The sequence below is a fragment of the Oncorhynchus masou genome, chromosome 28 (assembly GCF_036934945.1).
Source record: "Oncorhynchus masou masou isolate Uvic2021 chromosome 28, UVic_Omas_1.1, whole genome shotgun sequence".
NCBI classification, from domain to species: domain Eukaryota; kingdom Metazoa; phylum Chordata; class Actinopteri; order Salmoniformes; family Salmonidae; genus Oncorhynchus; species Oncorhynchus masou.
In genome coordinates, this window is record NC_088239.1 from 87,941,555 (window position 1) to 87,955,333 (window position 13,779).

General features: G+C 42.4%; 1 protein-coding gene across 1 annotated transcript in view; it reads left to right on the top strand.

Moving 5' to 3' along the window:
• LOC135518452 (A-kinase anchor protein 2-like) overlaps positions 1-6,501 on the top strand; it is a 121,408-nt gene extending 114,907 nt beyond the window's left edge. Inside the window, 1 exon segment of the mRNA XM_064943628.1 lies at positions 46-6,501. Coding sequence (XP_064799700.1) covers positions 46-153 — 108 coding nt within the window. The 3' untranslated portion in view covers positions 154-6,501.
• Positions 6,502-13,779: the final 7,278 nt, after the last annotated feature.

The window sequence follows — 13,779 nt, forward strand, 5'->3', positions numbered from 1 at the left end:
CCTGTCTCTACTCCCTGTTGACTGACTTGTTGTCTGGGTTACCAGGTGTTGGAGGCCACCCGCGTCACCCGCAGGAAAAGCAACATGGCGCTGAGGTGGGAGGCGGGGCTTTACACTAACGAGGACGGAGAAGAAAAAGAGGAAGAGGAGTAGTAGTCTGTGACTATCAGGGATGGAAGGAGGAGGGACATAGCAGCAACACAACTACAAGTATTTATTTTACTAAAGTATTCTGATCACATGACCTGTCACACGATCTACTGGATGGACCAACCTGGAGCATCAGCAAGCCTTGCCAACAGTGAAACGGAGAGACCAATGGGATATGGCTGGTTGCCAAGTGACGGACAAGTAACCGTGACGACAACAACAGTGTGTTCGGGTCATTTTGGAATGTTTGGACTTTTCCAGATAGAAGGTGTGTAAAGGACTGTGCAGATGATGACAACGATGAGACATACGCCAAGTGATCCTGAAATATTAGAGACCAATTTCGAGTCTCATAGCAAAGGGTCTGAATACTTATGTAAATAAGATATTTCAGTTTTTTAAATATTTAATACATTTACAACAACAGAAATTAAAATAAAATACTGAAATATCAAATTTACATAATTATTGTCCCCTGAGTCAATAATTTGTGGAAGTAAATTTGGCGGTGATTATTGCTGTGACTCTTTCTGGGTAGGTCTCTTTGTCCCTTATTATTTTTTAAATTCTTCAAGCTCTGCCAAGTTGATAGTTGATCGTTGCTCTCCCAGTGTCTGCTGGAAATGAATCAGGTTTTCCTCAAGGATTTTGCCTGTGCTTATAGCCGTTTCAGTTTTTGTACAAAAAACTCCTTTGTCCTTGCTGATGACAAGCATACCCATAACATGATGCAGCCACCACCATGCTTGAACATATGAAGTGGTACTCAGTGATGTGTTGTGTTGGATTTGCCCCAAACATAACTCTTTGTATTCAGGACAGAAAGTTCATGTCTTTGACACATTTTTATAGCATTAATTGAGTGCCTTGTTGCAAACAGGATGCATGTTTTGAAATATTTTTATTCTGTACTGGCATCCTTCTTTTCACTCTGTCATTTAGGTTAGTATTGTGGAGTAACTACAATGTTGTTGATCCATCCTCAGTGTTCTCCAATCACAGACATTAAACTCTGGAACTGCTTTAGAGTCACCATTGGCCTCATGTTGAAATCTCTGAGCAGTTTCCTTCATCTCCAACAACTGCGTTAGAAAGGACGCCTTTGTCTTTTTAGTGACTTGGTGATACGCCATCCAACGTCTAATTAATAACTTCACAATGTTATTTTTTTTTAGATCTAGCAATCGGGGCTTTGTGAGGCATTGAAACACCTCCCTGGTCTTTGTGGTCGAATCTGTGCCTGACATTCATTACTTGGTTAAGGGTCCTTACACATAATTGTATGTTTGGAGTACAGAGATGGGGTAGTTATTAAGAAATCATGTTAACCACTATTATTGAACACTGAACTTATTACAAAATGTGTTAATTAAGCACATTTATAACTCCTGAGCATATTCAGGCTTACCATAACAAAGGAGTTGAATACATATTTACTCAAGACATTTCATCTTTTCATTTCTTATTTTTTATTAATTTTAAAAATGTTCTACAAACAGAATTCCACTTTGACATTATGGGGTATTGTATGTAGGCCAGTGATACAAAATGACAATTTAATCCATTTAAAAATTCAGTCTATTACACAACAAAATGTGGAAAAAGTCCAGGTGTGTAAATACTTTCTGAAGGCAGTGTACAATACGACAATAGAATGAACTACCATGGGGACACTCAAAATGGCCGCTCATTACGACAATAGAATGAACTAACATGGGGACACTCAAAATGGCCGCTCATTACGACAATAGAATGAACTACCATGGGGACACTCAAAATGGCCGCTCATTACGACAATAGAATGAACTACCATGGGGACACTCAAAATGGCCGCTCATTACGACAATAGAATGAACTACCATGGGGACACTCAAAATGGCCGCTCATTACGACAATAGAATGAACTACCATGGGGACACTCAAAATGACAATAGAATGAACTACCATGGGGACACTCAAAATGGCCGCTCATTACGACAATAGAATGAACTACCATGGGGACACTCAAAATGGCCGCTCATTACGACAATAGAATGAACTACCATGGGGACACTCAAAATGGCCGCTCATTACGACAATAGAATGAACTACCATGGGGACACTCAAAATGGCCGCTCATTACGACAATAGAATGAACTACCATGGGGACACTCAAAATGGCCGCTCATTACGACAATAGAATGAACTACCATGGGGACACTCAAAATGGCCACCCATTACGACAATACGGCGATACGACGATATGACAATAAGACAATACGACAATAAGACAATAGAATGAACGACCATGGGGACACTCGAAATGGCCGCCCACTATGGCATCATTCTGATTCTATGGATGAGACACAATACATGTCGGGGGAGATTTATTTCTAGACTAACACTGTTCAAAGCAATAATCATTCTACTGGTTTCCAAACTGTCTGTGTGTCGTAGTATTCGAATGTCAGATATTTATTTTCTTTTTTTTAATCCTCTGATCATTTATATTGGCATTGCTTGTTTAATTGCTCTCTTCTCTGATGTAAGCAGTTTTGAAGTTTAACATAATGAAATAGGAGGGATGTGTGTATTTGATCTCTAGAAGAAATGTTCTTATGTTTGCTTCTGGTGTGCAGGGGAATATTGCAATAATATCTCTGCAAATTGTTTAACTCTTGACCTTGCCTCTTGACCTTGCCTCTTGACCTTGCCAGCTAAGGGAAAGAATGGTGAGGGTTATGTTGGGTTTTAAAAAAATATTTTTTAAATGCTTTTTGGAGATAACACCATTGTGATACAAAACAATGTATTGGAGTTGCTAGATTGGATCAAGGACTACACACTTTCAAAGCACCACAATCTATTGACGTCAATAGAGATATTTTGCATTATATAAATAGAACACTTTTTTTTAAATCCGGAAGTCATGTCTATCAAAGGGGTACATCTTTTTCATTACACATTTAAGTATTTATCTAAACGTGGAGACATCCAATTGCTCTATGTCCAGCTCTATGTTTGAAGTCAAGCTCTACTGTAAGTCCAGCTCTATGTCCAGCTCTATGTCCAGCTCTATGTTCAGCTCTATGTCCAGCTCTATGTCCAGCTCTATGTTTTAAGTCAAGCTCTACTGTATGTCAGCTCTATGTCCAGCTCTATGTTTTAAGTCAAGCTCTATTGTATGTCCAGCTCTATGTCCAGCTCTATGTCCAGCTCTGTTTTAATTCAAGCTCTATGTCCAGCTCTGTTTTAAGTCAAGCTCTACTGTATGTCCAGCTCTGTTTTATGTCAAGCTCTACTGTATGTCCAGCTCTATGTCAAGCTCTACTGTATGTCCAGCTCTATGTTTTAAGTCAAGCTCTACTGTATGTCCAGCTCTATGTTTTAAGTCAAGCTCTACTGTATGTCCAGCTCTATGTTTTAAGTCAAGCTCTACTGTATGTTCAGCTCTATGTTTTAAGTCAAGCTCTACTGTATGTTCAGCTCTATGTTTTAAGTCAAGCTCTACTGTATGTTCAGCTCTATGTTTTAAGTCAAGCTCTACTGTATGTCCAGCTCTATGTTTTAAGTCAAGCTCTACTGTATGTCCAGCTCTATGTTTTAAGTCAAGCTCTACTGTATGTCCAGCTCTTTCATAGCAAATTCAGAACAAGACATAGAAGTATTAACTTCTCTAAATGGACTGAATGAACTGAAACCAGAGATGATTAGACAACGGCCCGGATAACAATCATGCTGTTATTGACCGACAGACACTACAACAACAAACATGCTGTTTTACTCTGTGGATGTTGTTCTCCTAAATGAGGGCCCTGCCAGCTCTACCGTCCCACAAACCAGGTTCTGAGAACTGTTTAGGGAAGTAGGCCATGTACCGTGGCCCTCCGAGCCCACAGAACGTTCTAGGCATGCTCCAAGTCCGTTCATCTCCCTGACAAAGCACAGGGGCCGCGTTCCAAATGATAGTGATCAGGGCATGGTCAAATGAAGTGCACTATACAAGGAATAGGGAGTCAATTGGGGACGTGTCCACAATCAATAATATTATTTTTGTGTTTCTTATTGTGTTCTAGAAAATCTTCTTTTTTTTTTACATTGAAAAGTATTTCATGGGATATCACTATTGTGTTTCATGGGATATCACTATTGTGTTTCATGGGATATCACTACTGTGTTTCATGGGATATCACCATTGTGTTTCATGGGATATCACTATTGTGTTTCATGGGATATCACCATTGTGTTTCATGGGATATCACTATTGTGTTTCATGGGATATCACTATTGTGTTTCATGGGATATCACCATTGTGTTTCATGGGATATCACCATTGTGTTTCATGGGATATCACCATTGTGTTTCATGGGATATCACCATTGTGTTTCATGGGATATCACCATTGTGTTTCATGGGATATCACCATTGTGTTTCATGGGATAAAGAAGCTTTGATTGGATGTTTCTGCTTAAGTCTGACGACACATGGGAGAGTGTGTTTCTCTGATTCTAATGTGTGTGTGGCAACAGTGTTAACTGAGTGACAATGTTGCTGTGATGACATACATACAGTATTCTGTTTGCCTTGGGGGAGAGTGAGAGAGGGAAGAGGGCGAGAGAAGGGAGAGAGAGGGAAGAGGGCGAGAGAAGGGTGAGAGAGAGGGAAGAGGGCGAGAGAAGGGTGAGAGAGAGAGGGAAGAGGGCGAGAGAAGGGTGAGAGAGAGAGGGAAGAGGGCGAGAGAAGAGTGAGAGAGAGAGAGGGAAGAGGGCGAGAGAAGGGTGAGAGAGAGGAGGGGAGAGGGAAAGAGCATGACTTGAACTTCCTAAGATTGTCAGGGAAGTTGAACTAAGATTGACCTGTGAACAAGGAAGTGGAACATAGTGCAGTACATAATCACGCTGATATTACTGAAAGACATTGTTGATAGTTTAACATGATGAACAGGTAGACAAGGTTTTTCTATCGGAAAATAATCATTTTAACTCACAAAAGTAGAGGTTTGTTTTATCGCCTGGTAGCTTTGATGTGTATGGGAGACGTTTTTTATGAGAGACTATTTTTTTTATTTGTGCAGTGGAAAATACACTAAAGGAAAATAGTTTTCCCGAGGCCTGTATTAAAATGGCGTGTACAGTCATGTTAACAAGCTGTGTATGTGTATGTGTCCATGTGTGGGATGGTCCTCAGCGTGGTACATCCACAACAGATAAATATGCAAGTCAAGGTAAGTAATAGGAGTGTCTGCTTTTCTAGCTTCACATCACAATGCTATTTGATTAGCATAAGACTATATGTATTACTGCAAATCCAAATTGTGTCTGCTATTTTGCCAAATGTCTTTCAAATGTACATGTGTCTCTTAATATGAGAATGCTTCTTGGGCGTATGATACAAAAACAACACAAATCTTAGAATTAAATCAAGCTGAAGTTGGTCTCGGGAACTTGAAAAGAAAGTAGTAATTTCTTGAATTAATAAATGAGTGTTGAGTGTTTATATTTGGTGGGATAATGCAGTTTGCCATGAGTGAATACAAAACCATTTAAGGGTCTGGGAACAAATGAGGAAGTAGCAGAACAGCGATAACACACTATACAGTAATAATGTAAATGCCATGTAGAGCACATTTGCAAGTGTTAAATTCTTGGTATAAAGGGTTATGAATGGAATATCTGAGTGTTGATTCTAGTAGGGTAAACACCAGTGGAATATCTGAGTGTTGATTCTAGTGCGGTGAACACCAGGGTTATATCTGAGTGTTGATTCTAGTGGGGTGAACACCAGGGTTATATCTGAGTGTTGATTCTAGTGGGGTTAACACCAGGGTTATATCTGAGTGTTGATTCTAGTGGGGTTAACACCAGGGTTATATCTGAGTGTTGATTCTAGTGGGGTTAACACCAGTGTTATATCTGAGTGTTGATTCTAGTGGGGTTAACACCAGTGTTATATCTGAGTGTTGATTCTAGTAGGGTTAACACCAGGGTTATATCTGAGTGTTGATTCTAGTGGGGTTAACACCAGTGGTATATCTGAGTGTTGATTCTAGTGGGGTTAACACCAGGGTTATATCTGAGTGTTGATTCTAGTGGTGTTAACACCAGTGGTATATCTGAGTGTTGATTAAGATTGCTTTATTTATAGTTATAACCGCAAAAGGCTTTGCTATACTATTTTACCATAAATACCACCATCCTATGATGCGATAAAGAAGCAATCATATTCATGTGTAAAACCCTACCTACGTTTGTGGAGTAGACCCATGTATGTTTATATTCTGGTTCAGTTGTTTTAGTAGTAGGCTACTGGTATTCACAGTAATACGCCTATATAATTATTTTGTCATTAAAAAGAAAATCTGTAATTTTGTGAGTAGACCCTATTATTATTTAATTGATTATGCAGCAGATCAGTTTCCCTGTGGGAGTCAATAGTCTTTTATCACCTAATACATAAAATACTGTCAGGGGGAATAGGTCACACTGGATTCACCCTCGTCTCAGGGACACGCACTCACACTGTTTCACCTCTCTGGGAGGGGGAATAGGTTACACTGATTCACCCTCTCTGGGAGGGCACTCACACTGTTTCAGTCTCTCTCACACACCTCATGGGAGGGGGATTCAGGTCTACACGCACTCACACTGTAGACCTCTCTGGGAAGGGGAACGGTTCACACTGATTCACCCTCTCTCACACAGGGGCAACACTGTTTCAGTGGAGTAGACCCACACTCACACTGATTCACCTCTCTCTCACACACACACGCACTCACACTGTTTCACCTCTCTCTCACACACACACACTCACAGTGGATTCAGACTCTCTCAGACACACACACACTCACACTGGATTCACCCTAGTGGGAGGGGGAACACGCACTCACACTGAGTAGACCCTCTCTCAGGCGGAATACTCACACTGATTCACCCTCTCTCAGGGGGAACACGGTTACACTGTTTACATTTACACACACACTCACACTGATTCACCTCTTATCACACACGCACTCACACTGATTCACCTTCTCACATCACGCACTGGACACTGCCACTTTACAACGCACTCATCTGATTCAATTCTCACACACACGCACTCACACTGATTCACCTTTATCCACACACTCACACTGATTCCTTCACACACACACTCCCACTGATTCACCTCTCTCACACACAGCACTCACACTGTTTCACCCTCTCTCACACACACGCACTCACACTGTTTCACCTCTCTCTCACACACACACACTCCCACTGATTCACCTCTCTCTCACACACACGCACTCACACTGTTTCACCCTCTGGGAGGGGGAACACTCACACTGATTCACCTCTCTGGGAGGGGGAACACTCACACTGGATTCACCTCTCTGGGAGGGGACACACGCACTCACACTGTTTCACCCTCTCTCACACACGCACTCACACTGATTCAGTCACAGTACGCACTCACACTGTTTCAGGGGAACACGCACACACACACCACTGGTGTACTGGACAACTGGACAGGGGAATTGGTTACAGATGCAAACAGATGATCCTAGTTTAGCAGACAACAGTTATTGAGGGGTTTGAACAAAAAATGGAAGTGGGTGATTAGGTTACAGCTGGAGAACCGGCGTTTGGGTGGGGCAAATATCAAAATTATATCTCAGCATCATTCAAGTGGGAGTTTAAATTGTGTTAAACAGTGGAGAAAACATTTCACACAAACAAAAGTAGGGCTTCAGGACACCAGGGGAATCTCTCAAGTTGGATTTAATTTAATTGACCTTGAATATTGCAGCCCATTTGTGTAGAGGCTATTTGGCCTTTTTCATCACACAATGAGGAAACAACAGCCCAGACCCATCATAGTCTTAAGTAGAGCAGACCTTTACTAAAGCCTCGGGCTCACCGGACACGCACACGCACTCTGACCCCCCCCCCGACCTAGCCGTGGTAATGGTGGCTATCATTCAGTCTGAACAGACTGACTAAGGTGGAGTCACTATCCCACTGACCGAGCTGCACAAGTAGCCAGTCCAGCGCTGTCTTTTCTCAAGGTCCTCTGTGGCCACAGAAGGTCAACACTAAGATGGACTCCAGTACAGAAGACCTGGACAGGAAACACGTCAGAAGAAATACTCAGAGTGATGACCCGGGAAGTTACCCAAACATCATCAGATATCGTCAAACTATCTTCCAAGGTTGAGGACCTTGAGAAAAGACAGTGCTGGGGGACCCGGGGGGGCGAATCGAGGCCGTAGGCGGATAGACCCTACCCTGGGAATAGCTAAACTGTGGAGGAAATCCTAGGGGAGGGGGACACTCCCACCCTTGACCGTGCACTCAGAGGCTTACGGTCCGCACGGATGGGGAGGGAATCTTAGGTTCCACTAGTGGATGTCCTCCTAGGCATGGGACGGCCAGAATAGGTTACATTTATCCAGACTACACGGCAGCAATCATGAAGAAGAGCTCAGCCTTCAACGAGGTGAGGGGGCTCCTAAATCGCTTTCAAGGACACCAAGTTCGGTATTCTCTACCCAGCAGTACTAAAGATCACTACTTCCTTCGGTGAACAGAAGACATGATCCAACCAGGGCCAAAATAGGTTACAGTGGACCTCCACCCAAGTGGACAGGGGAATAGACTAACTAGTCATTTTAGGCCCATACTCTGCCCCTGACCCTACACTAGACATAATAAAGTGACTAAGGACCAACTAACTAGTCATTTTAGGCCCATACTCTGCCCCTGACCCTACACTAGACATACTAAAGTGACTAAGGACCAACTAACTAGTCATTTTATACTCTGCCCCTGACCCTTAGACATACTAAATAGTAAGGACCAACTACTAGTCATTTTAGGCCCAGTTATACTGCCCCTGACCCTACACTAGACATATTTTGTGATTAAGGACCAAAATCTGTCATTTTGTGACTAATACTCTATTATTATTTACACTAGACATACTAAAGTGATAAGGACCAACTGTTAGTCATTTTACAGTCTTTGACCCTACACTAGACATAAAAAGTCACTGGACCAACTAACTAGTCATTTTAGGCCCATACTCTGCCCCTGACCCTACACTAGACATACTACACTGATAAGGACCAACTAACTAGTCATTTTAGGCCCACACACTCACCCTGATTCACCAGCCATACTAAAGTGACTAAGGACCAACTAACTAGTCATTTTAGGCCCATACTCTGCCCCTGACCCTACACTAGACATACTAAAGTGACTAAGGACCAACTAACTAGTCATTTTAGCCCATACTCTGCCCCTGACCCTACACTAGACATACTAAAGTGACTAAGGACAACTAACAGTCAAGGCCCAATTGCCCCTGACCCAAACTAGCCATACTAAAGTGACTAAGGACCAACAACTAGTTATTTTAGGCCCATACTTTGACCCTACAAACATACTAAAGTGACTAAGGACCAACTAACTAGTCATTTTAGGCCCATACGCTGGTGAACCTACACTAGACATACTAAAGTGACTAAGGACCAAATATCAAATTATATCTCCCCTGATCATTCAAGACATACTAGAGTTTACCAACTAACTAGTCATTTTAGGCCCATACTCTGAAAACATTTCACAGCCAAACAAAAGTGACAAGTTGGATTTAATTTAATTGACCTTGAATATTGAAGGACCAACTAATTTAATTTAATTTGAATAGCAGCCCATTTGTGTAGGCTATTTGCCCCTGACCCTACACACATACTAAAGTGACTAAGGACCAACTAACCAGTCATTTTAGTCTTCAGTAGAGCAGACCTTTACTAAAGTGACTCACCGGACAACTAACTAGTCATTTTGACCCCATACCTAGCCCTGACCCTGGTAGCCATCATAAAGTGACTGAACAGACTGACTAGTCATTTTGGAGTCACTATCCCACTGACCGAGACATACTAAAGTGCCAGTCCAACTAACTGTCATTTTTCTCAAGCCCCTGACCCTACACTAGACATACACAAAGGTCAACCAACTAAAGATGGACTGCCCCTGACCCTACACTAGACATACTAAAGTGACTAAGGACTAGTCATTTTACATACTCTGCCCCTGACAGGAAACAAAAGTGACTCAGAGTGATGACCCAACTACCCAAAACTAGTCATTTTCCAAGGTTGCCCCTGACCCTGACAAAAGACATGCTAAAGTGACTAAGGACCAACTAACTAGTCATTTTAGGCCCATACTCTGCCCCTGACCCTACACTAGACATAGCTAAACTGACTAAGGAAACTAACTAGTCATTTTAGGCCCGATTACTCTGCCCCTGACCCTTGACACTAGCCATACTAAAGTGACTAAGGACCAACTTAGTCATTTTAGGCCCATCCTGCCCTGACCCTACACTAGGGAGCTGTGACAGACAACTAACTTAGTCAATTCCCATACTTGGATGTCCTCACTAGGCATCAAGTGACTAAGGACCAGAAGTCATTTTAGGCCCATTTATCCAGACCCTACACTAGACATACTAAAGTGACTAAGGACCAACTAACTAGTCATTTTAGGCCCATACTCTGCCCCTGACCCTACACTAGACATACTAAAGTGACTAAGGACCCTAACTAGTCATTTTAGGCCCATATTGCCCCTGACCCACACTAGACATACTAAAGATCTAACTAGTCATTTTAGGCCCATTCTGGTGAACAGAAGACATATAAAACCAGGGCCAAAATAATTTTAGGCCCATACTCTGCCCCTGACCATCCTAGCCACTAAAGTGACTAAGGACCAACTAACTAGTCATTTTAGGCCCATACTCTGCCCCTGACCCTACACTAGACATAATAAAGTGACTAAGGACCAACTAACTAGTCATTTTAGGCCCATACTCTGCCCCTGACCCTACACTAGACATAATAAAGTGACTAAGGACCAACTAACTAGTCATTTTAGGCCCGTACTCTGCCCCTGACCCTACACTAGCCATACTAAAGTGACTAAGGACCAACTAACTAGTCATTTTAGGCCCATGCTCTGCCCCTGACCCTACACTAGCCATACTAAAGTGACTAAGGACCAACTAACTAGTCATTTTAGGCCCATACTCTGCCCCTGACCCTACACTAGACATACTAAAGTGACTAAGGACCAACTAACTAGTCATTTTAGGCCCATACTCTGCCCCTGACCCTACACTAGACATACTAAAGTGACTAAGGACCAACTAACTAGTCATTTTAGGCCCATGCTCTGCCCCTGACCCTACACTAGCCATACTAAAGTGACTAAGGACCAACTAACTAGTCATTTTAGGCCCATGCTCTGCCCCTGACCCTACACTAGCCATACTAAAGTGACTAAGGACCAACTAACTAGTCATTTTAGGCCCATACTCTGCCCCTGACCCTACACTAGCCATACTAAAGTGACTAAGGACCAACTAACTAGTCATTTTAGGCCCATACTCTGCCCCTGACCCTACACTAGACATACTAAAGTGACTAAGGACCAACTAACTAGTCATTTTAGGCCCATACTCTGCCCCTGACCCTACACTAGACATACTAAAGTGACTAAGGACCAACTAACTAGTCATTTTAGGCCCATACTCTGCCCCTGACCCTACACTAGACATACTAAAGTGACTAAGGACCAACTAACTAGTCATTTTAGGCCCATACTCTGCCCCTGACCCTACACTAGCCATACTAAAGTGACTAAGGACCAACTAACTAGTCATTTTAGGCCCATACTCTGCCCCTGACCCTACACTAGCCATACATACTAAAGTGACTAAGGACCAACTAACTAGTCATTTTAGGCCCATACTCTGCCCCTGACCCTACACTAGACATACTAAAGTGACTAATGACCAACTAACTAGTCATTTTAGGCCCATACTCTGCCCCTGACCCTACACTAGCCATACTAAAGTGACTAAGGACCAACTAACTAGTGAGCTCATCTCTTGGTTAGAAACATGCTGCCAACCCGCTGCCAATAAGGACAATTATTCTTCCTGTATTCTTAAAGGACAATTATTCGTCCTTCTCACAAGGACAATATATTTTGAATAGTATTTTATTTACAGTACATGGCACAATTAGCTTTGACCAACTAGCTGCGGCTGGACAGCTACTATCTTAAAAAAATACATATCCACTCACATTGATGTCTTTTTACAGATCATCACAGAACGTCACCCCTGACGCGTCTCATTCTACTGTGTGGGAGTCGTTAAAAGCATATCTAAGGGACAAATGATTTCATACACAGCGTATGACAACAAACAGAGCACTGAACGCTTATCGGAGCTATCTCAACTCATTCTAGATGTGCCTCTTCTCTGACTCCTGAACTCTACAAACAGAGCACTCAACGCTTATCGGAGCTATCTCAACTCATTCTAGATGTGCCTTGTTACCTTCCCCAGTTTCTGTGTTGTTGTAGGTTTGTATTTGTGTCTATTTCAGGAAATGGCTTCTTGGATTCCTAAAGCAGCTGAATGGTTGGCCGCATCGCTGATTGGGCCTCTGACCTCAACACATTCTAGATGTGGACAACAGATGTGCCTCTTCTCCAACTCCTGAACTCTACAAAGAGAGACTGCTCCACCAAAACGGAATTTGACAATCTTTCCACTAAACAAACAGATCAGTTTCAATTTAAGTCGAGGCAGACATTTTATGAACATGGAGAGAAAGCTGGCAAGTTATTATGGGGTGGCAGGTAGCCTAGTGGTTAGAGCGTTGGACTTGTAACCGAAAGGTTGCAAGATTGAATCCCTGAGCTGACAAGGTAAAAATCTGTTGTTCTACCCCTGAACAAGGCAGTTAACCCACTGTTCCTAGGCCGTCATTGAAAATAAGAATTTTTTCTTAACTGACTTGCCTACTTAAATAAAGGTAAAATAAATAAAACATATCTCACCAGCTTTGACAATACACTGCTAGCATACCTGAAATCTGTGTTGCAGCTGATTTAACGTCTACCAATCCTAAAGAAATCAACAATCAATTTGAGCAATTCTACTCTGCTCTTTACACGTCAGAGGCTCTTCCTGACATCTCGTATACATGCATTTCTAGACAATCTGGACATTCCCTGTCTCAATTCAGATGAACAAACCAACATGGATTCATGAATCATGAATCCCACATAGATTCATGGATTTCAATAAGTGATGAGGAAGCTACTCCGGCAATCCAGTCCATGCAGAGCAGTAAATCTCCTGGACCGGATTGCTTCTCTATAGAATTATATAAATCATTCTCCTCTAAACTATCCCCTATTATCAGCTCAATGTAAAATGAACTCTTTTCTAATCAGAAACTGCCCCAGATACTTACCCAGGCAACTATTTAGTTTGTGCTTAAAAAGGCCAAGAATCCTTTAGACTGTGGCTCATCCTGCCCTATAAACCTTCTGTGCTGCGATTATAAAATTCACACTGAGGTCTTCTGGCGCCGTTTCGACCCTGTGGAGTCTATACCCTCTCTCTAACCCTGTGGAGTCGCTACCCTCTCTCTAACCCTGTGGAGTCTCTACCCTCTCTCTAACCCTGTGGAGTTTATACTCTCTCTCTAAACCTGTGGAGTCTATACCCTCTCTCTAACCCTGTGGAGTCTATACCCTCTCTCTAACCCTGTGGAGTCTCTACCCTCTCTCTAACCCT